Genomic DNA, 21707 nt, shown 5'->3' with positions numbered 1-21707 from the left:
TATTTTTAAAAATTGAGATAGACATTGTGTGATATACCTTGATCCGAACAACTCTTTAAATTTGGCCGACAATAGAAAATGACTCAAAGTTGCTCAAATCATATTTTTTCTCTCTAGGATCTTTCCCTTTCCCTCTTTAAGTCAGTTGCCTCAAATGAAATGAATCGAATGAATAGTGGTTTGAGATATTTTAAAATAATCAAATTTTCTCAGGCACCACAATGCCACGCATTACTGGCCATGACGCTCTTTAGAAAACCCACAACACTGCTACACCCACCGTGTGTTGGAGCACCAAATTAAATGCAAATTTTCTCGAGACTCATGCTGGGGTGCTGTTAAACCCAACGTCACAACACCCCAAGGGAAAAATTCGAATTTCATAAACATGTAAACAACCTCGAGACCCATTCTGGAATACATGCAGGCTTTCTCATACATACCAAGCATTCCCATGCACATACACAAGAGTTCAAAATATAAACATTCAAGAAATTACATCATTTTAATCGGGTCAAAATAGTTTGAACTAAATATTGAATCTGGAGGTATCACAATTCTCCCCTCCTCAGAAAAGTGTCATCCTTAATATTTCAAAACTCGGACTCAAAATCACAAAAATAGATTTAGATACATCTATCTCATCTCATACTCTTTCTACCAAGTAGAATATCTTTCAGTTATATTCTTTCATTGAATTTTAACCATTGGAATATGCTTGTTTCTTAACGCTCTAACATCATAAGCCACAATCCTCTTTAGTTCTTCTCTATATCTCAAGTTTAAATGAACCTCAACTTCTTCAATAGACACGTGGTTTCCAGAGTAAGATGTCCATTTTCTCAGAAGCGATACATGGAATGTATTATGAAGTTCTGACATATGATTTGACAACTGTAACTGATAGGCATATTTACCAATTATTTCAATAATTTCAAAAGGTCTAAAATACATTTTATCATGCTCAAAATTTAAATGAAAATAATTCTTTCTTTTTTCTTTTATTAGACAACAATCAGAACTATCTAATTTCATTTAATATAAAATATAAACTAGCAATAACAATCATTCTGTTGATCAAAACATCAATCTTCATCTGCATTCATTTCTCTAAAAATTATATATAATACTCCGGAATCATAAAAATATAGCACATCATCCAATCCTGAGTATAGAAGAATAACTAAAATAAAAGAAGAAAAATTTGAGAAATCCTTATCAATCTTACACTCATGATCCTCTGCCTTGACATGAAATTATTGCTAAAAAGTCCAGTATGTCATTTAATCCTACAATTGAACTCAAATTATGATAAAGAAGCAGTATGTATGTTGTTTGTTAATTTATAACATTAGTAATTATTATGATCATGAATATGTGCAGTGCAGAAATGGTAACATCCATTAAACAGTAGAACGATACCAGTAAACAAGTAAATCGATAAACTAATAAATCAGTGACTTAGTACAGATATTGAATAGAATAAACAATGGGGAAATCATGTATATCATAATAAAAAATATCTAGAAAACTATCAAAATTCATAAATGTGTAGCACAATCAAATCAGTATACATATGAAGTCCAATTATTATATATCACTATCCAATTACTATCTTATATCATGTGCTCGATATCACTTAGTATGGAGATCACTTGCTCATCATTAGTAGATTAGTAAATAGTGAATCAATAGTAGTAACAATGATAGTGAATCAGTAGGAGTAACAATAATATTATCAATGTCCATAAAATATGGTAGTATAATAGTAAAATAATATGGTAGTAGCAGTGTAGTAATAGAAAATAAGTGCAATAATTATCACGTCGAATAGTAATAATGAATTAGTAACATGAATTTCAATAATTATACTCAACATTATTTAATAAGTAAGGAGTTTTGGCTATCACGATATTTTTTAGTATTTAGAAATTAGTAGTTGGTAACTATTGGCTCAATAAATAGAGTCGTCACTCCAACCTCGTTGGCACAGTAATAACTCTTTATAACTCATAATTGTTATATCATTGTATCATGTGAATCACTAGAGTATAGCACCAAACCATTATATTTAAATAAAAGCCCGTCAACCCACTATCTTATAAAAATCTATCAATCTTCAACTAACGGATCAACCAATCTTCACTTATTTCACACGCGCGCGCACACACACATTATTATAAAAGTAATAATGGCTAGCTATTACCCAATCAAATACATATTTTCATTCTCAATACTTACAATATGCTTTTATCATATATTAAATTATATTATGAGAAAATCAAATAAAATAGCATAACTTTTATTTCATCGGTAAAATTTCAAAATCAATTAGTCAAATTGTTCAGGATATTCAGTGCTATAACATATAAAAAGTTGTACGATCAAAGCTCAATAAATCTGGAACAATTATTACGTCCTTTGACCGAATGGTTTAATAGGTTCGGCCACCAATAAATTCAGTCCACGTAGCAGCCCGACGACCCGACCCAAACCCGCGGTTTTTTGGAGTTTTGACGTTTTTTTTTCGCTTAAATGGGCGGGAAAACTTTAAAAGACGCGGGTATATAAACTCCTGGCCGATTATCTTCACTGTACACAGAACGTTATACAGTGTTTAGGGTTATCGAAACTTTCGAATAGCTTTGCACGAGATGGATTCGAAGGAACCAACTCTGGGAACTCCTACTTTGGAAGAGAAAAAGAAGAAGGCTTGTGTTTTTTCATCGACAGAAGATCTTTGATTGGGGGGAGAAAAAACTTGCTTTTCTCTCGATACTTAATGCATGCAACTTTGGAAAAATATCCTTCATATTTATATAATTTTTTTGAACATGTCGCTTCTTTAGTAATAATTAAAACTGCAACATTTATTAGCTGTAATATTTGAGGATTTTTTATTAACTATGCAGTTGTTGTACTTAATTTTTTTTTTTAATTTTAAATTGAAATAAAAATATTAATACAACAACAACATCAAGCCTTTGTCCCATTGCATGGGGTCGGCTACATTAATTCTTTTTTGCCATTGTCTCCTGTTTAAACTCAAATTCTCATTTAAATCTAATAAATAAATATCATTTCTAATATTTTCAAACCAAATCTTTTTAGGTCTATTTCTACCTTTCTTAACATATGTCAAATCTAATACCTCAACTTTCCTATCTAAGTCATCGGAAGGCCTCCGTTTAATGTGACCAAACCATCTAAGACGAGTCTCTCTAATCTTATCTTCCATTGGAGCTACTCCAACCTTTCCACGTATATGTTCATTTCGTATCCTATCGCTAAGGGTAAAGCCATGCATCCACCTAAGCATCATCATCTCTGCAACACTTAACTTAGTATTATGCTTCTCTTTTAATGGCCAACATTCAACACCATAAAGCATTGCAGGTCTCACAACCATCTTTATAGAATTTTTTTTCTTAAGTTTGAGGGAGACTTTTATATCCCACAACAAGCCCGATGCATTCCTCCACTTCAACCATCCAACTTGAATTCTGCTGATAATATCCCCATCTATTTCACCATCACTCTGAATAATAGATCTAAGATATATAAAATGTGTACTCTTATTAATAACTTGATCGCCCAAAGTCACAATCCCCTCACTAGGTATATTGCTACTAAAATTACACTCCATATATTCAATTTTAGATATACTCAAGTGAAAACCTTTAGACTCTAAGGTTGACCTCCATAATTCAAGTATGCCATCAACTCCCTATATAGTCTTATTAACAAGAAGAATATCATCAGCAAAAAGCATACATCAAGGTACATCCATGACTAAAGCAAAAAGATATTAATAATTAAAAAAATAAAACAGTAATTTGAGTCGACTCGTGAGCTCCCGAGTCGAGCCTCGTTAAGCTCGAACTTGAGCTCATAGCTCGATAAGCTCAACTCGCGAGCTCGTTATCGAGTCGAGTTCAGTTGGCTCACAAACCAGCTCGGCTCACTTACACCCCTAGCTCAAAGACACAATGTCACGTGCTTTTGTTCAAATAGGAATTCAGGTTTCCATTTTAAAATTATTTTCAAAATTTTCAAGTTATTAGACCTTGGACTCAATTTATCTCCCTTGTCAAATCTACTTATGCTCTTCATCATCCTTTTTTTCACATATACAAATTCTCCTACCTAGAATTTCATTGTCTTGTGCTTAGCATCAAAATATTGCTTATATCTATCTTGTATAGCTTTTAATTTGTCCCTGATCCAACAAATCTTTTTCAATACCATCATCAACCAAAGCTGGCCCAACCAGAGTGCTTTCTCTCACCTCTCCCCAAGACAATGTGTTATATATTTTCTATCATATAAAGCTTCATATGAAGGCATATATATGCTTGATTGACAGCTGTTATTGTAGGAAAACTTAATCAAAGGAAGATGATTTTCCTAATTGTCACCAAAATATAGAACGCATAATTGTAAAAGATCTTCCAGTACCTAAATAGTCCTCTCTAATTTTCCATTAGTTTGAGGATGAAAAATTGTATTGAAATGTAATTTAGTACTAAGATCTTGTTAAATACTGATAGAAAGTGGATGCAAAACTTGTAAAATTCCTTGGCTGAAATTATAATTTCAACAAAACAGAAATCGGTAACAAGTAAACGAAGAATAATAACACTCAAGAACACTTTTAATTGGATTATCTATGGGAAAAATAAAGACAAGATGCAGTTAGATCTTCAATTGGGAATGAAGATCTATCTTTGCCAAATCTCTAGACACCGTTAGAGCCCAAAGCACCCTGAAAACACTACAATTTCAGCAAATAAGACCTACCACTAACCCTAGTAAAATCTCTTACTTAAAGCAAACAATAAACAACAAATATTGAAACAACCCTCCCCCAAATTCCTTATCAAACCTGTCATATTTATTTAATTAATTTTCGTCCAAATCAGCCCTCAAATCTGCTCTCTTCAATTAGGTAACATCTATCATTAATCCCTCCAAATCAGCCCTCTTCCATTAGAAAATATTTCCTAATTAATCCCCTCTAAATTGACCCCCAAATATACTATCTTCAATTAGGAAACATCTTCTAATTAAAGAAGCCCACTCTTAATTAGATAACTTCTTGATTCTCTCTCAATCAAATTAGCTGGTCCATCAATACTCCCCTTTCAAAGTGTCACATTGTCCTTAATATGAAATGAACAAAACTATTGTTGAAGCACTTGACTAATAGCACTGGACTGAAAAATGGACTAACACTGGGTCGAATAATCCCTGCCTCAAGCATCTCCTTGATTAATCTCTCAACTTTTCGTTCTGGATTTGTGGATGACAAATAGATGAACACTGATAGGTGAGACTCCTTCCTTCAATATGATAATATGCTTGAGCTCCTGCGAAGGATTCAATCCTTGAACTTGTTGGAACACCCCTCAATATTGTTGTAGGGGTGATAGAATAATGTATGGTGCTTCTATTTTCTTCCTATCTTTATTTCCTTCAAAATTCTACAGCTCCACTAAAAACCTCTTTCCCTCACCCTTTCCTCTCATTGGAAGTGGCTCCAAAGGTGGCATCTCCTCTTCTTCCCCCAACATTTCAACCTCATGATCTTTCCCTCTCCTTATAAGAATACGGTTTCCTTCACTCCCTTGGTCATTGGTGGCTTCCCCTATCTCCAACGATGCCATTTTGGTTTGGAAATTGAGCGTCTTTCTCATAATCTCCTCTATGATGGCGAACTTCACATCGATCTTCTCATGGATGGTTGAAAATAGCTTTTTTAAATCCAAAATCTTTTCTATACAATATAATTTCAATTGTCCGATCTCCCCTTCCAATACTTCTACTTTTCTTCCAGTCATGGGTGTCTAGATCGAACAATTCTAACCAATTTGATAGGAAATGGATGCAATTTCAGTAAAACCAGTGAATGACACTAGAAATTTTGGAAGAAGATCACAATAACTTTTTTTATTGAAAAAACTAAGAAGAAAGAATACAAGATACAGTTGGATCTTCAATTGGTGAGTAAGATTCGGCTCTCCCAAATCCCTAGCCGTCGGCTAGTGCCCACTCAACCTAAGCAAAACTAATTTCAACAAAATCAAGCATAATCTGAAATGACCCCATATTTAGCCTTAAATAGGCTCCCCTAATTCCCTCCCAAATTAGGCCCCTTCCCTAAATAAATCCCTCTTAACTTTTGAATTCAAATTAGATCTATTTTCTTAATTAATTCTGTCTCAATTGTAATTAAAATTTCCTAAATAATTTCCCCTCTCTCTTCTTACATGCCGCCCACCCTAATGGGGCCCACCAACATAGCCGTCGTCCATCAAATACCTTTCCATAGTTTGGAGATAAACTTGCAATCTCTGTTAGAAACTATATCCTTTTATATCCCATGTAACCAAATGATCTCATGCACGTAAACTTGTGCCAATTTTTCCACAGAATATGACTATCAAATTTGATTACAATGAGCAGATTTTGTAAGGCGATCTACAACCACCCAAATGGCATCATATCTCTGTCTTGACTTAGGAAAACCCATATCAAAATCCATCGTCACCTCTTCCCACTTACACTCTAGAATGGGTAACTATTATAGAAAATCTCCTGGTCAGTGATGTTCTACTTTCACTGACTAACATGTTTCACATTTAGAAATAAAATCTATCACATCCTCTTTAAATTTGGGACACTAAAATATACCTTTTCAAATCGCTATACATTTTACTACTTTTCTGGGTGAATAGTATTGCTATAATAATGAGCCTCATGTAGAATAACTAATCTAAAATCTCATGATCTCGAGACCCACGGTCTATTCTTGTAGCAAAATAAAACCAGAATCATAATATCATTGTTCATATTTCTTACCAGGCTTGATCAAATCAAGTAGTTTCAATATTCTGTATCTAACTTTTGAGTTTTTTGAATTATTTCTTGTAGAGAAGGTCATATAATCATCTGAGCGAGAATATCAAAATCTCAATCACTAGAATAAATCACCTCCAATTGTAACCTTTTCATATCTCAAATACAATACTCATATGAAGTAAGTTGAATACATGATAATCCAGAAGATTTTCTGCTCAAAGTATCCAAAACAACATTAACCTTACTAGACTAATGTTGAATAATCGGATCACAATCTTTAATCAATTCAAGCCATCTCCTTTCTCTCAAATTCATATCATTCTGGGTGAATATATATTTCAGGCTTTGATGATCATTAACAATCTCATCTGATACCATGCAAATAATGTCTCCAGATCTTCAAAGCAAATATAATAGCATCAAGTTCTAGATCATGCATATGATAGTTTCTTTTATGTGGCTTTTACTTTCTAGAAGCATAGGCTATAACATTTGCATGTTGTATCGGTACATATCCTAGTCATTGAAGTATCAGTGAATACATGAAATCCTTTCGTACTAGACGGAAGAGTTAAAAATTGGAGCAAAAGCTAAACAATCCCTTAGCTTCTAAAAATTGGCCTGACAATCAGGTGTCCAAAAAAATGCTATTGACATATGAGTTAGTCTCATCAAAGGCACAGAAATCTAAGAAAATATTTCCATAATTTTTTTTTATAATATTCAGTCATACCTAACAAACTACGTACCTCATATACAGTAGTAGGCCTCGGCCAATCAACAATCAACAACTGTATGAACCTTCTGTGGATCTACATAAATACTTACACTATTTAACACGCCTTCCCAAAAAATGATATGCTTCTTGCATCAGACTTTAGAAAACTTTGCATATAACTGATATTGTCTCAGAGTCTCCAGAACAATCCTCAGATGACTAGCATGATCTTTTTTTAAAAGCAGAATAAATCAAAATATCGTTGATAAAGACAATAACAAATTGATCCAAATTATCTCTAAACACTCTTCATCAAATTTATGAAAATTATTGGTATATTTGTCACCCCAAAACACATGACTAAGAACTCATAATGTATATACCCCATACTGAAATCAATCTTCATTGCATCAGACTCTTTCAGTTTTACCTGATAGTATCTTTTTTACATATCAATCTTGAAAAAGACAGAAGATCTAGAAAGTTGATCAAACAAATCATCGATTCTCAATTTCAACTTTATGAACCTTCTGGCTATCATACGATCCTCAATTTCAACTTTATGAACCTTCTGGCTATCATGACATTTCCAGTCAGTAAATTAATAGCAAAAAAAAAGGCATCACTCACAAAGAAAATCATAATATACTCTACCATCCCGGCCTTAGTGAGATCTCATCGCAAACTTCCCAACGAGATCCAATCGCTACTTTCTCACCCTTAGCTAGCGCATCAATCATATAGACTTCCTCTTCATTGTCAAGAGTTTCATTAAGGCCATTAATGGAAGTTAATAAGTATTATATTATGTAAACAGTGAAGTTTATGTATAAAATATATAAATAAGATAATTTTGAGTATTATGCATGTAAATCCCCCTTTTAAATTTTGTTGTTGTTGACTCTAAATAAAACATATATGGATTTAATAGCATGGATCATGCTGCTTTCCCCCATAAATTGCTGTTAGGTCACAAAAAATACAGCTCTTGACCCAAAAACCTAATAATCCAAAATTTCCAATCAATATCAGTATGAATGAACAATCTTTGAAAAAAGTGTTCAAGATCTTTGAGGTATTTGTTCTATCGCCTTCATTTGATTTTACTCATAACTTAATCAATATCCTAACCCTATTCTTTTAAACACAATCAATATCCTAAACCTATTGTTTTAAGCATAAACAGGGGACGCATACACATATTAAACTTTTACTAAAGCTTTTTAGGGGATTTTTGGGTGCAACTAGGATTTAATTTAAGTAAGATTTCATAAATTTTCTAAATCTGAATTTACTATATCCTGAGAGTATTAAATCCTGAAAATTGTTTGACAAGAAACATGTTAAATCTTATAAATACTGTGAGATTGTTTGACAATATTATTCTCGATTTAAGGCGGTTAACTCGTATGATATTTATATTTGAAATATGAGTTGCTTATTAATTTTAATTAACATCAATGAATCATAATTATGAATAATATAATTAGAAACTAATTTAATTATCCAATAACTTAACTAATGATTTAAATACTAATTATCAAATTGTTCATTTAAGTGTTATTTTAATAAATATTTTAATTGTAATTAATGACAATTATATAATTTATTATTTAATTATTATCTAAAAAATTAATCATTTAATTAAGCTTACACTACTAACTATTTCATTAATATTTTAAATATTGTTTTAATGAGATTTATTATTAATTATACTAATAATTATCTAATTAATCAATAAAATATTTTATTACTAACTAATTAGTTAATTAATATTTACATCCTAGGTATCTAATTAATTATTTATATTTCAAATTATCTAATTAATTATTTTAATATTTCATCTATGTTACTTCTCCATTTTTTCGTTGTTGTCATGTGAAGTATAGTTTTGAAAGTGTCGCTTCAGATGAATCTTATCCGCATCCGACGATGACATGGTTGTTGTCAGATTGAAAGTGCGAAGGGAGCTCACCACAAAGATAATGATATTTCTCCCCTTCCGCGCTTCTTCGGCTAAATCCGTCAAAATATTGGATTAACAAAATATTCAGGGCAAAAATGTCGAAAATGCCGTGAACTAGAGCTTAGACTTACCGTGAGATTTAACTTTGTGTTTTTTTTTTTTTTTTTTGCATTTGGCAGGATTTAGCTCAAATCTAGTATAAATCCGGCCTAAATCCAGCATCCAAACAGGCCCTTAATTTATGGTGATTTGGAGGTTAACAATGCATTTAACAATGCAATGAAATTCTTGATTAGAACATCATACATTTAATTGTGGCAATAATACTTAAGAAACATTGAAGTTAAAGCAAAGATGAACCATAATCAGCACTAGATGAACACAATTAGCTATTGAGATTCAACGGACTGTACAAATGCTCAATTTCCACCACCACTAGAAGAACTGCACAAATGTAGAGATGGTGGGCATCAGGAACTACAGCAATGTAGTAATGGTGAGCACCAAAAACAGTAAATAGCTTAGACGTTATGAAAGCCTCACTCAAGAATGCTTACCCATTAAGTGTAGTCTCAACCAGAGTTTAGCGTGGGTAAACAGTAGCATGCTTCCACAGAGCTCAGGAGAGCAGAATAACTTCTAACCTTCAACCACTATTTGCTTAAACAGCACGGCCATCTTCAACAAGGAGAGTACAGCCAGCCGCCTTCATCACTCCAGTATCATCCATTAACGCGCGCATCTTCTCCACACCATCCCATTCCCCCATAGAAGCATATAAGTTTGATAGAAGAACATAGTTGCCGCCTGCACACTCATCCATCGACATATTTAGCAGCTCATAATTAGCTCGCTCTCCCAACTCCACATTCCCATGCGTCTTGCATGCTCCTAGAAGCGCCCTCCAAACCACCGCGTTAGGCTTCAACCCGCAAACCCTCTTCATCTCATCCACCAACCCAAACGCATCTTGCAGCCTCCCCGCGCGACCAAGCATATCCACCATGCACCCATAATGTTTCACGTTAGGCTCTATGGCATACCCGTCTCTCATGAGCGAGAAGTAAGCCCTGCCTTCCTCCACCATCCCGCCATGGCTGCACGCTACGAGCACGCTCACGAAGGTCACTTCATCTGGCCTCGCTGCCGCGGCGATTCTCATTTCTTCAAAAAAGCTGACGGCTTTCCGAGCATGGCCGTGGAGAGCAAGCCCTCCGATAATGGAGTTCCAGGTAGAGACGTCCCGCTCTCTCATCGCCCGGAAGACCTGAACAGCCCCATCTATAATCCCGCATTTAGCGTACATGTCAATCAGCGCGTTACAAAGCAGCACGCTTTGAGTGGCCCCAGCAGCCGTCGCCCCGCTGAGGGCGGAGTGTATTCTCCGTCCAAAGTCTATCGCACCGGAATCGGCACAGGCGGAGATTAGGCCCAGCATGGTGACCTCGTCGGGCCGCTGGTCCGCTCGGCGCATTTCATCAAACAAGTCCATAGCCTTCACTGCGGCACCGCTGCGTACATATCCGGAGATCATCGCGTTCCACGAGACGGTGTCTCGGTCGGGCACTCTGTCAAAGAGCTCCCGCGCACTCGCCATACGGCCCTGTTTACAGTATCCGGTGATCATCACATTCCACGCAATCAGATCCCGCCCAGGCATTTCTTCGAACAGCTTTCGAGCATCATCCAAACGTCCTCGCCCGGCCAGCCCCGCGATCATGGCAGACCAAGCCACAATATCCGCCCTCGCCGAAGGCGCGGTGAATAGGATGGAAGCGGCTTCGGTATCGCCGCAGGTGGCATGGAGGTGGATAAGAGCATTGCGAACGAAGGCGTCGTCGGTGATACCAAGCTTAGTGACCTTACCGTGGAGCTGGGAGCCCGTGGAGGGAGAGGAAAGAATGGTACAGGCGCGGAGGAGAAAGGGAAGAGCGAGGTGATGGAGCTTCATACCGGCCCGTTCCATGCGGATGGAGAGAAAAAGAGCGTCGGCCGGGTTAGTGGTGTGGGCGGCACCGCGTATGATGGTATTCCACATGAAGTGGTCCGGTTGGGGTATTTGGTCGAACAGTTGGCGGGCATAGATCATGGCGCCTCGGAGGGAGATGGCGGCGGCGAAGAGGAGCTCTCGCAGGGCGTGGGGATTGCAAAGGAAGCCCCGAACTACTATTAGAGCGTGGATCTGCTTCAGGGAGCGGAGGCTTCGGCACATTCGCCATATTCCCTGCCGATACCGTCCAGTGCCCGATTTCCTATGCATCAATTACCCACACAAAATTTGGCTAATTTGCCATGATATATTGATATGTGATTTAACGCACAAGTTGACGGGAACTCTTACGGAAATCCATGTAGGCTGCTATTCGGGATCTTATGATTGGCGCTAAAACATTTGATGTGAATTTAGTTATGCAATTGACGAAGCTTTGTATTATATGGAGGTGACGCGATTCACATTTTATTCTACGCAGATTTCAATCAAATTCAAATTCAAATCAATCTCTCCTCATTTACAAATACTCAAATCTAAATCTAAAAAATAAATTAAGCAAATTTAACAAACAAAAATCAACATTAAAACAATTCATATCAATTGAAAAAAAAAAAGTATATCTTAAACTCCAAAAATATCCACAAATACAAGAGATTCGTCCCTTAATAGAATTACTTTGGTTAAAGAATAATATGGAGATAAAAAATATATATATATAATAGAAAATTTAATTCTAAAATAGGTGCATCATGAGAGAAAAAAATATTCTTAAAATATCATTCATTTCAAAATAAATAATTTATAATCTATTTTCTAAACTATGAATTTTTAATCTATTTTCTTAACTATGAATGAGTTTTAACATCTTTCGTACCAAATAAGAGTCTTAGACAAATAAAATATGAATATCAATTACAGATGAATCCGAAGAACAGCAGCTGAACTTTAAAACCCGAACATAGAAAAAGTCGAACGTACAGAGCTCAGGCCGTTTACGCCTCCATCACAAATAGGCGTAAATGACTGTCAACCTCTGAAAGCACCCTAATTGCAACCACAATTAACATTAACGGAACCACAAAAAGCAATCAATGAGCGCTAATATTCACATAGGCATGAAAGAGATTCCAACAAATTGACAATCGTGATCATAACTTCAACAAATTCGACTGAATAACATTGAAAATAAACCAAGGTCTTCAACATGTTCAACAGAAACAATATAAAACTCCCAAAAAAATTCAATGCAGCCATATTTAAAACAACACTCGGATCACATTAATGATTATATAGTCAAAATTCCCTTCAATAGAAAATAAGACTAGAAAGGCCTCGACATATCAACTGATCAACTCTTTGCAGCCTGCTTCTCTTTTGCCTTTTGAATCTTCAGAACCTTCTTTACGATCTTCTGCTCCTCTACCAGGAATGCACGGATAATCCTTTCACGAACAGCTCCACCAGACAAGACACCGCCATAAGCACGGTGAACTGTTCTTCGATTCCGTTGTAATCTAGATCTCTTATATTCAGCTGGCCTCAATCGAGGAATCCCGATAATTCTCTTTCCAGTAACCGGGCATTTTGGCCCACTCGCCCTTTTCTTTGTGTATTGATATACAAGCTTTCCTCCCGGGGTTTTGACAACCCTGGTTTGGTTAGACTTTGTGGCATAGCTGTGCCGCTTTCTGTAGGTGAGACGCTGCACCATCTTTCGCTTCTTCTCCAAGAGCTCTTCTTCGTCGCTCACCCTGACCTCCGCCTCCTTCGGAAACCACGATCCAGAGATGTTCCGAATAATCCTATTGTAATAGCAATAGTTCCCGAATTTTGATACAAGTCATGGCATATAATTCCCTAATAAAGTAGTTAGCGAACAAATCCTAAGAAAAAAAAATTTACAAGTATATAATTACAACCCTAAGAAAGTGCAAATCAATTGTTGCAAGAAACTTGCACTAGAAAAAATAACAAAAAATAAATAAATCTTTTCTTGATGCCTTAAACTACATAAATAATTTGCAAAGAGCGACGTAGAGGAAACAATCGTCTACAATATGATCTATTGAAGGAAGAAAGAGTTGGTAGGTTAAGCATTTAGGCATTTCTGTGGAGTTAATTTGCTCACAACTTCATCGCAACAATACGATGAGAACAAAATCGACCACATAACCATCGAAAATTTCCAAACTTTCTCTCTCATCACCAAATGTTACAATGGTGTATATGAAATGTTGCAGATAGATTTTATATCATATGATAACTTCTATGATTTGTGTCTTATTTCTTCAAAATAGAATGCTAGCAATGCAAAACCTATCTAAAAAATTTAAGATTGTGGCTATCATTTATGCTTGATCAGGCTCAGGGCATCTCCAACATAGAACTACATTTTTCACGGCAAAATACAGCAAAACTCCAAAATGTCGTGGTGCTGCTCCAATTGAACTCCATTTTAAATGCTTTTGCGAAGGTAACGATCCTTCTCCATTTCGCGCGTTTTTCTGGTTGAGAGAGCAAAATAGCGTAGGTGAACAGTGCAACGTCAATATTAACGTCACACTGTTCACCCGCAAGTAAATGGCGGAAGATTTGGCATTCGGCTAGAGCGACCGAACGACATCAAACGCACGTTTGACGTTCTGTTGGAGATGCTCTCAAAGAGGTTCTAATGTCCAAATGATTTCAAAAGGGATCAATGGAACCAAATAATTCTTCAGTATAATGGTATCAAAATAACTAAAAAATAATTTGTCAAATGCTAAGGTTAAGGGTAATTATTTTAACTATATGCCCGCCCATTTATGAGGATTTAACTCATGTTAAAGCACAATATGAGGAAAAGAAGTCTATCCAACTTTCCCAGTGTACCATTTAATTAATATTTTGTGGTGGTAGTCGTATACTCTTATGCTCTAGGAGTATCAATTTCAAAGGTATTTGCTCAACGAGTAAATCATTCATAGCAAGTAATTTTTATTTTAACTCACCATCAAATATAGAAAGTTCAAAAGGCATTAGATTATCTATATATTTATTACCGAGCACATCTACACATAAGACGACAGCTTGAACTACCAAGCCTCATATTCAACTTTTTAGAGAATTTTAAAAGCCGCATACCTTACTAACTTCAAACTCTTTTATTCCCCTTTGAGGTGATCCTTGCATAAGTGTAATCAAGCAATATATCTTAGTTGAATGTTCACTTTGACATGACAATCATCCATTTCTTTGTTTCAATTAGGTCTTCCGCAAACTGCTTTTCCACCACCTCATGAATTTTGCAAAGAAAACACTAAATTCTATCTGGTCCCCGCTTCAACCCCACCATCAGTAGTGGGGGTGATGGACAAGTGAACATCAAGGGGAATTTGTGATAACTACCTTAGTTTTAACTTAAAAAGGTGTCTTTGTAGTGTAGGTGTGCACAGCTTTATTGAAAGAAAAATGAATAATAGATTGCTATTCCAAGTTTTTAGATGCTTATTGTTGTAACTTCTTAGTAAATGCATCATGGTAATGTTCACAATCTCTATTTAGAGATCAGTTTATAAATGTAACTCAGTGCTCATCTTTAATTTGGAATCCAAAATACCCCATTAGGCCTCTAAGAATAAGGTTTAGGAACAGACTCTCTCGATCAAATGCAATACAAAATGAATAAACCAAAATGTGCACAGACATGCTAATAGAAGAGTTGGGCTGCCTTGCCAATTTCTTATAGGAATTTGAAAGATCTTTTTTTTTGTGAAAAAAAAAAGACTTCTACCACATAAATAGTCATGCCATCTTTTTTTTGTTTGGCAAATCTCTTACAAAATGCATAGAGATGCTATTCCACGAATGTCTTAGTATGGGCAATATAGCATTTAAAAAATCACAACTTCCTATCTGCAAGTTTTAAGGTGTTATAAAACATGCATATGCTAAAACACTAAAATTGTGCTATATATTTGGCTAGTGAATATAGCACAGCAAGTTCTGCAATGGTCAATCTCTTCTCCACTCCAAAGTGTCTAGCTCCACCATAATGAATCCAACAACTTTGGTTGTGTGTGGTGCCTAATTTATCCATTAAACTTGATCCACTGGATTCGATATGCACAACCATCCTCTTCTATCATGTATGCCATCTTTTAGAGCAAACCCAAAAAGAGTTTCCCTTAAGTCCCCCAATATCCATTTGAAGAATAGATTCTTCATCCTAAAATCTTTTTATATCAATGGCTCATACTGCATAAAAATATTTTAAATGGAGAAAGCACTAGAGATGGAAAAGAGAGCATATTGGTCATTTTGTTAGTAACTCCCTTCTTATTCTTGATCACCATATAAAATTGTTGGAGATAAATCATCCACTTCATACATTGAGTCTACAAAAGAATAGTCTGTTTCTACAACTTCTGAAATGGCATTTGATACATTTGTGCCAAAATTTCCTCTCAAGAGGATAGGCACACACCAATGGTTCAGTAGTTAATGTAATGCAAACAACTCATTGTTAAAGGTCTGATAATTCTTCTGAGCTCCTTGAAGCATCCCAAAGTGATAAACAAGAAATCTCAGAACCCACATCAATTTTGTTCCCATTACTTAGCCACTAAAAACCACCTCTAGTTTGAATGGTACAGGCAACTTTGGTAATGCTAACAGCCACCTCATTTATCTTCTCGAATAAGAAACAGATGTATCATCTATCAGATAGATTAACTTTTAGGAGAATTGACACATCCTTTGGTTTAAAAGATGCTAATGATGATGTACTAGATGAAACACCTTCCTCAAATGCTCATCCAACAATCTGCTGAGGACTGCAATATCATATAAAGAAATAATAATGAAATCATACAAGTATGGTTGAAAAACAACGTTTATCTACCTCATAAGTGTAGTTGGCACTGCAACGTTTAAATGGCATTACCAACCACTTGTACAACCTCTCCCTTGATTTAAAAGCAATCCTCCATGTGTCCACCCTATTCATGTTACCTAGGTAACTATGTTTGAGACCCAATTTAGTGAAGAGATAGTAGTAGGCGTCAACTGATCTAATAGGCCATCTAAGCACAGCTGCGCCTGCTCCTAAACAATACTTAGTTTACAGTGGAGCGTCAACATATAGTCTCCATGTGTCATCCATCTGAGAGCCCATCACAAAGGTTGAATCGTAAGGCGAACTACTAGGTAGAATGATTCCATGCTCCAACAACTCAGCAACCTGCTTCCTGATCTCTTCATTCTTAATGACAGAGATTCAGTATATCAAAAGGTTTATCAATAGCACGTTCAACACATCTGAAATCAGCTAAATGACATGCTCTATTTTATTCAATGGTATATCATCCACTAATCCTCAAAAACACTCTTAGGAATTATACTACTAAGTTTTTCACCCAAATCCACCTGCTCAAATTGTCCTTGAGGTTATCCCAGACCATACCATTTCTTCCACGATCCTCAACCACACCCACAGAATAGAAATCATAACATAGCAATCTCTTGAATTACCTGCATATTCCTAAGTAAAATTTTAAGTGGAAGCTCTGCCAAAGTGAAGCATGACATTTTAATTTAAGTTAGGTAAACACAAATTTTACATGATTATTAAACTCATACAAACTTAAGTGTGCTTTAATTGGTCAATATACACATCAATTTTCTTTTTGTCGATCCTCCAATCAAAAGTAAGAATATCTAATTTGGCTTTCACTTTAAAAGGTCCAGTCCATCCTTCATTTAACATAAAAACCTTCTCTTCCAAATTCTGATTATTCTCTTCCATATTGACCTTAATCAAAAAAATATTCAATCTATGGTCTTCCAAATCACAATTTCAACCCACCTTCCAATTTAATAGGAGATATGCTCCCTTGGTTTCTTAAGCACACTCCCTATGCCAACATATTGAATGACTCAGCCCACACATCTCATGAAGCCTGCAAAAAATGAAAATGAGATCAAGGAATAGGAAGAGTTGACGCGTAAAGGGAGCAATCTCAGAGACAACAAGAGGTTTCTGCAAATCACGATTAATGTGATGGTTGAAGCTAATGAGTCAAAATCATTACAAATTCCCCTTTTATACTCATTTGAAATCAACCCTTGCTTGTTTAGAATCACAATATAAAAGGCCTCAACTAAAAGGAGTTCATCTAAGGAGTTTAGCTACTAACAACTTCATCTCCTATTTCAAGTTTAGGAACAACAACATAAAAACAAAACACTAAATTACTATTTTTATGAAATTATGTGAAAATTATGTTATACATTAATATTGCAAGAATTAATCAAACTTGTATGACCACATTAAAGATTTAAATGAGTAATAAGGTGATCATAACCAAATTGAAATTTAGGATTATATAACCTAGTTTTCTTTCAATATCCCTATTCAAAAAAAAAAATCTAGATTTGCCCAAGAAGTATACAAAACAAACACTAAAAATCATAAAAAAGTTTCAAATCCTAGCCACGACTTGACATGCTCTCACATTTATTTAGACTGTGTTGATTTTTTATACATAATAGCAACCAACTTACAGCAAGTCTCCTTTGCCTTCTAGAATTTCTGAAAACTTACAAAATTATCATTGCAGTCGAACCCACTTGGTACAAATTCTACAATTATGCCCTCCTCAACCTCACCACAAGTCAGTTCTCACTTATAAAACTTTCTATAAAGCATTATAATCATCTTAGTTACTAAAACAGCTTGGTACTAATACTACATGCACTCACAAAACATTTTTATCTCATTTTCTATATCGCTTATTTTATGCCCGTCTACATATTTGAACACTTAGCAAACATTTGTCAATCTGGCATCTCAAAAGTTGCCACTCATATTCAATAATTATATGCATAGCTTTGATTACCTTGCACCTAAAATAAAAACCTTCCATCATTGTCTCAAAGTCATTGCCATTTGCCTCCCATGCCAACAAAATCAATCATTGGGCCCACCAATCATCCTCCAATCAAACTACAATGCCTCATGGATAAGCATGATTTACCCAAACTCGTTGTATCCTCCGATCAACAACTCCTCTATTGGCATCTTCATTGTCCTCAACTAGAACTCTTTCAAGTTCTCAAAATTCGAAGATAGTCCGGAATGTTGAATCCCAGTTAACAGCACTCCAACAACTTTTTATGCATCTTCCTTTGAGGTCATTCGATCAACTTCCATTGTGAAGCCAAACGTTCATATGCAGACCAACTCCATCACAACTCCCGACCATCACACTTAGGTAATGGATCGCTCAAGCCAAGGCTTCACTTGCACCCTACCAGCCTACCTTAGAAACACCTATTGTTTTCTGGCAACATCAAGTATTCTACTTGACACCACATTTCTTGTTTAGTCTCCTAAAGTGGCATTAATGGCTCCTCTAAATTCCACGTTGATTATCTATTACCACGTCAGTGTAAAGCCTTCTAACAAACACATCCAATAGCACTCCTCTGCTCACCATTTGATAGCTCCCTCCAATACCACAAAGATCAATTTGATAGGTCCCACCTGCACCATAATGATTGATTTTAAGCTAGCTAGCATCAATTGCGCATCCAAGCATCATGACTCGTCAACTTTCTAATGAACACATCTAACCTCTAACTTCTTGATTGATTACTCAGGTTTCTTGATAGACCAATCTAATTCCTTGTGCTCGTCACCAACCTCAACACTGCATTCACCCTACAGATAGCAATATAAATTAAGATGTCTGTCCCATTTTCAATGCTGGGGCCCCATGGCAGCAACTGTAACTCTTCAATGGAAAATGTAGGTCAAGGAGGAGATGAAGGGTCTGAGAAAGGGGAAATCTTTTTTTTTCTGGGAGCTGACAAGGTTACGGAATCAAACGTATAGATCTTAGAAGACATGGATAAGGTGAAAAATGTTTTTAGATAACATTCATTTTTTTTTTCAATTTAAAATTAGAGCAGAAACAATATTAAAAAAACAAATAAAAAACACAGAACTGATGACAAACATTCCGTTAGCATCGGCATTGTTTTTTTTTTTTCTACGAGAACTAAAGTTTGTTGAACAATTATAACATCATAACGCACAAAAAATGGCGGAACATTAACTGAAATTCTTGCATGCATCAAAATACATATCAAAACGAATGTGAGAGGACATATGAGAAGCGCAGGATCACATACCCCGATAATTCTCTTTCCAGTAACCGGGCATTTTGGCCCACTCGCCCTTTTCTTTGTGTATTGATATACAAGCTTTCCTCCTGAGTTTTGAAATCAAACCATCAATCAAAAAAAAAAAAAAAATTCCAAACGAAGAAAACCTCGACTACAAAACAAAAAGGGAAAAAGTAGGCCGGAGCAACGAATAGGAGTGAAAAAAACTTCTGAAAAAACGAAATCCAACGTAAAAAGGATCCGAGGGGACTACGATCAAACAACATAAGATCAATAAATAGCATATGCAGTAGATTCTTTACATGAAGGTGACAATAGATAAGATCTTTACCCGGAGTTTTGACAACCCTGGTTTGGTTAGACTTTGTGGCATAGCTGTGCCGCTTTCTGTAGGTGAGACGCTGCACCATCTTTCGCTTCTTCTCCAAGAGCTCTTCTTCGTCGCTCACCCTGACCTCCGCCTCCTTCGGAAACCACGATCCAGAGAAAGACGTCAGACGCGCCGAAACGCGAATTAATAGGATAACTTCTTTAGCGACCTAGATCGAACGAGCGTAAATCGTCCGATCTAACGGCTGTCGTGCGTGGGAACTCCGGACCAATCAACCTTCTATTCCTCTCTCATCCACCACCTAAGGGAAAATTTGATAAAGCTGGCTTCTCACACTTATCATTTGAGATTAATTAATATAAATAAAAAAAATTACTTAAACGTATAAGACATTTTAGAATAAATATAATGTAGCTATTTTATAATTTATAAATATACTCGATTTCAATATTTACCCCACAATAAAATTATATTGACTTTGAGCAACATAAAAAGAATTTTACATTCTAATTTTATTTAAGGATCCTATACACATTGATAACAAAAGAATGTAATATACAAAAAAAAAAAATTTAAGTAAAAAAATTGGAAAGTAAAAAACTCATGGGGTCTGACACATAAAATAATACACTATCTATATATATTACATGAATTTATTATTTCTCATGATTAGAGAATATGATTTTATAAAATATGTAATATAATTAAAAATTTATACGAATATGAGGAAAAATGATAGAGATGAGCGATGATGATTGGATGATGTTATTCAGACAACAATAATCAAGTAATAAGATGACAACAAATAGATGATGACAATCAGATGACTTCACTCTATAATAATAGTCAAATGATAATGGTGGTTGACGATTATCATCACAGTGGAATGTCCAAAAAGTTTATAGAGTTATTTAGACCTCAAATATCTCTTCAAACTCAAGTTCACATCAATGGGCGGATCCCCTCAAAAATAAATTTTTTATGTATATGAGAGGTAATTTCTGGAATTATGACCGCCCTACAAAATTTTTGATGGGATTCACATACATATCACTTTATTTCATACTATTTACATATCTAATACCTAAAACTTTAATATTACATATCTATCACATATAGAAAAAATACGAGTACATTAAATAAATATTAAAATTTATAATATGATATGAGTGATAAGAATAAAATATATTATCGATATATTTAATATTAAAATTTTATATGAGGGATACAAATATAATATTAAAATTTTAGATATAAATAACTAAATATCATAAAATAAAATAAGAATTTTTACATACATAACACTTAAAACTATTAAAAATACCTATTTAACACCTAAAATCAAATATTTACTTATATACCACCGCTTTCTCATTCTAAACATTCGCTATAGCACTCCCTTAGCGACCGTCAAACCCCTCTCCCCGAACCCAGTCGATTTTCCCGCGTGAATAGCTTTGGCCAAGCTTCGTCGCCTCTTCTTCTCTCGAGCAGGTATGAATCCCGGCTCTCCTTCCTTGCCTCTTCTTCGCTTGATCACCGTTCATCGCGTGCCCTAGGTAAAAAATGCGGGCTGGTCGCCTGCTCTTATAGGAGTCCTGGCAAACCAAAGCCAATGCTGGCAAACCGAAGCATTGGCGACGAAGCTTGGCCGAAGTAACTCTTACGG

At 35.4% G+C, this 21707-nt stretch overlaps 3 protein-coding genes across 4 annotated transcripts in view; 1 reads left to right on the top strand and 2 right to left on the bottom strand.

Moving 5' to 3' along the window:
* Positions 1-21707, top strand: part of LOC110097570 (DCN1-like protein 3) — a 72612-nt gene that overhangs the window by 32392 nt on the left and 18513 nt on the right. The window lies entirely within an intron of this gene.
* On the bottom strand, positions 9889-11980 carry LOC110097734 (pentatricopeptide repeat-containing protein At5g15300). The gene has a single exon (XM_020824316.2). The coding sequence runs from the start codon at positions 11803-11805 to the stop codon at positions 10207-10209; it is 1599 nt and encodes a 532-aa protein (XP_020679975.1). The 5' UTR covers positions 11806-11980; the 3' UTR covers positions 9889-10206.
* On the bottom strand, positions 12662-20200 carry LOC110097817 (60S ribosomal protein L34). Its single transcript, XM_020824429.2, has 3 exons — positions 20039-20200; positions 19714-19793; positions 12662-13090 (listed from the first exon to the last, which is right to left on the bottom strand). Exons 1-3 carry the CDS (start codon positions 20115-20117, stop codon positions 12887-12889), a joined length of 363 nt encoding a protein of 120 aa, XP_020680088.1. The 5' UTR covers positions 20118-20200; the 3' UTR covers positions 12662-12886.

This window comes from Dendrobium catenatum, unplaced genomic scaffold (assembly GCF_001605985.2).
Source record: "Dendrobium catenatum unplaced genomic scaffold, ASM160598v2 fragScaff_scaffold_156, whole genome shotgun sequence".
In the NCBI taxonomy this organism is placed as follows: Eukaryota; Viridiplantae; Streptophyta; class Magnoliopsida; order Asparagales; family Orchidaceae; genus Dendrobium; species Dendrobium catenatum.
This window is presented reverse-complemented; position numbering and strand designations above follow the sequence as displayed.

What these genes read in the sequence shown, in the direction of transcription:
- LOC110097734 (XM_020824316.2), bottom strand. Translation starts at nt 11,805, where the DNA reads ATGCATAGGAAATCGGGCACTGGACGGTATCGGCAGGGAATATGGCGA.
- LOC110097817 (XM_020824429.2), bottom strand. Translation starts at nt 20,117, where the DNA reads ATGGTGCAGCGTCTCACCTACAGAAAGCGGCACAGCTATGCCACAAAG. An exon ending in CAGGGTTGTCAAAACTCCGG is followed by an intron (nt 19,794 to 20,038) that starts GTAAAGATCTTA and finishes TTCAAAACTCAG; the next exon opens with GAGGAAAGCTTGTATATCAA. An exon ending in CTGGAAAGAGAATTATCGGG is followed by an intron (nt 13,091 to 19,713) that starts GTATGTGATCCT and finishes AGAATTATCGGG; the next exon opens with ATTCCTCGATTGAGGCCAGC.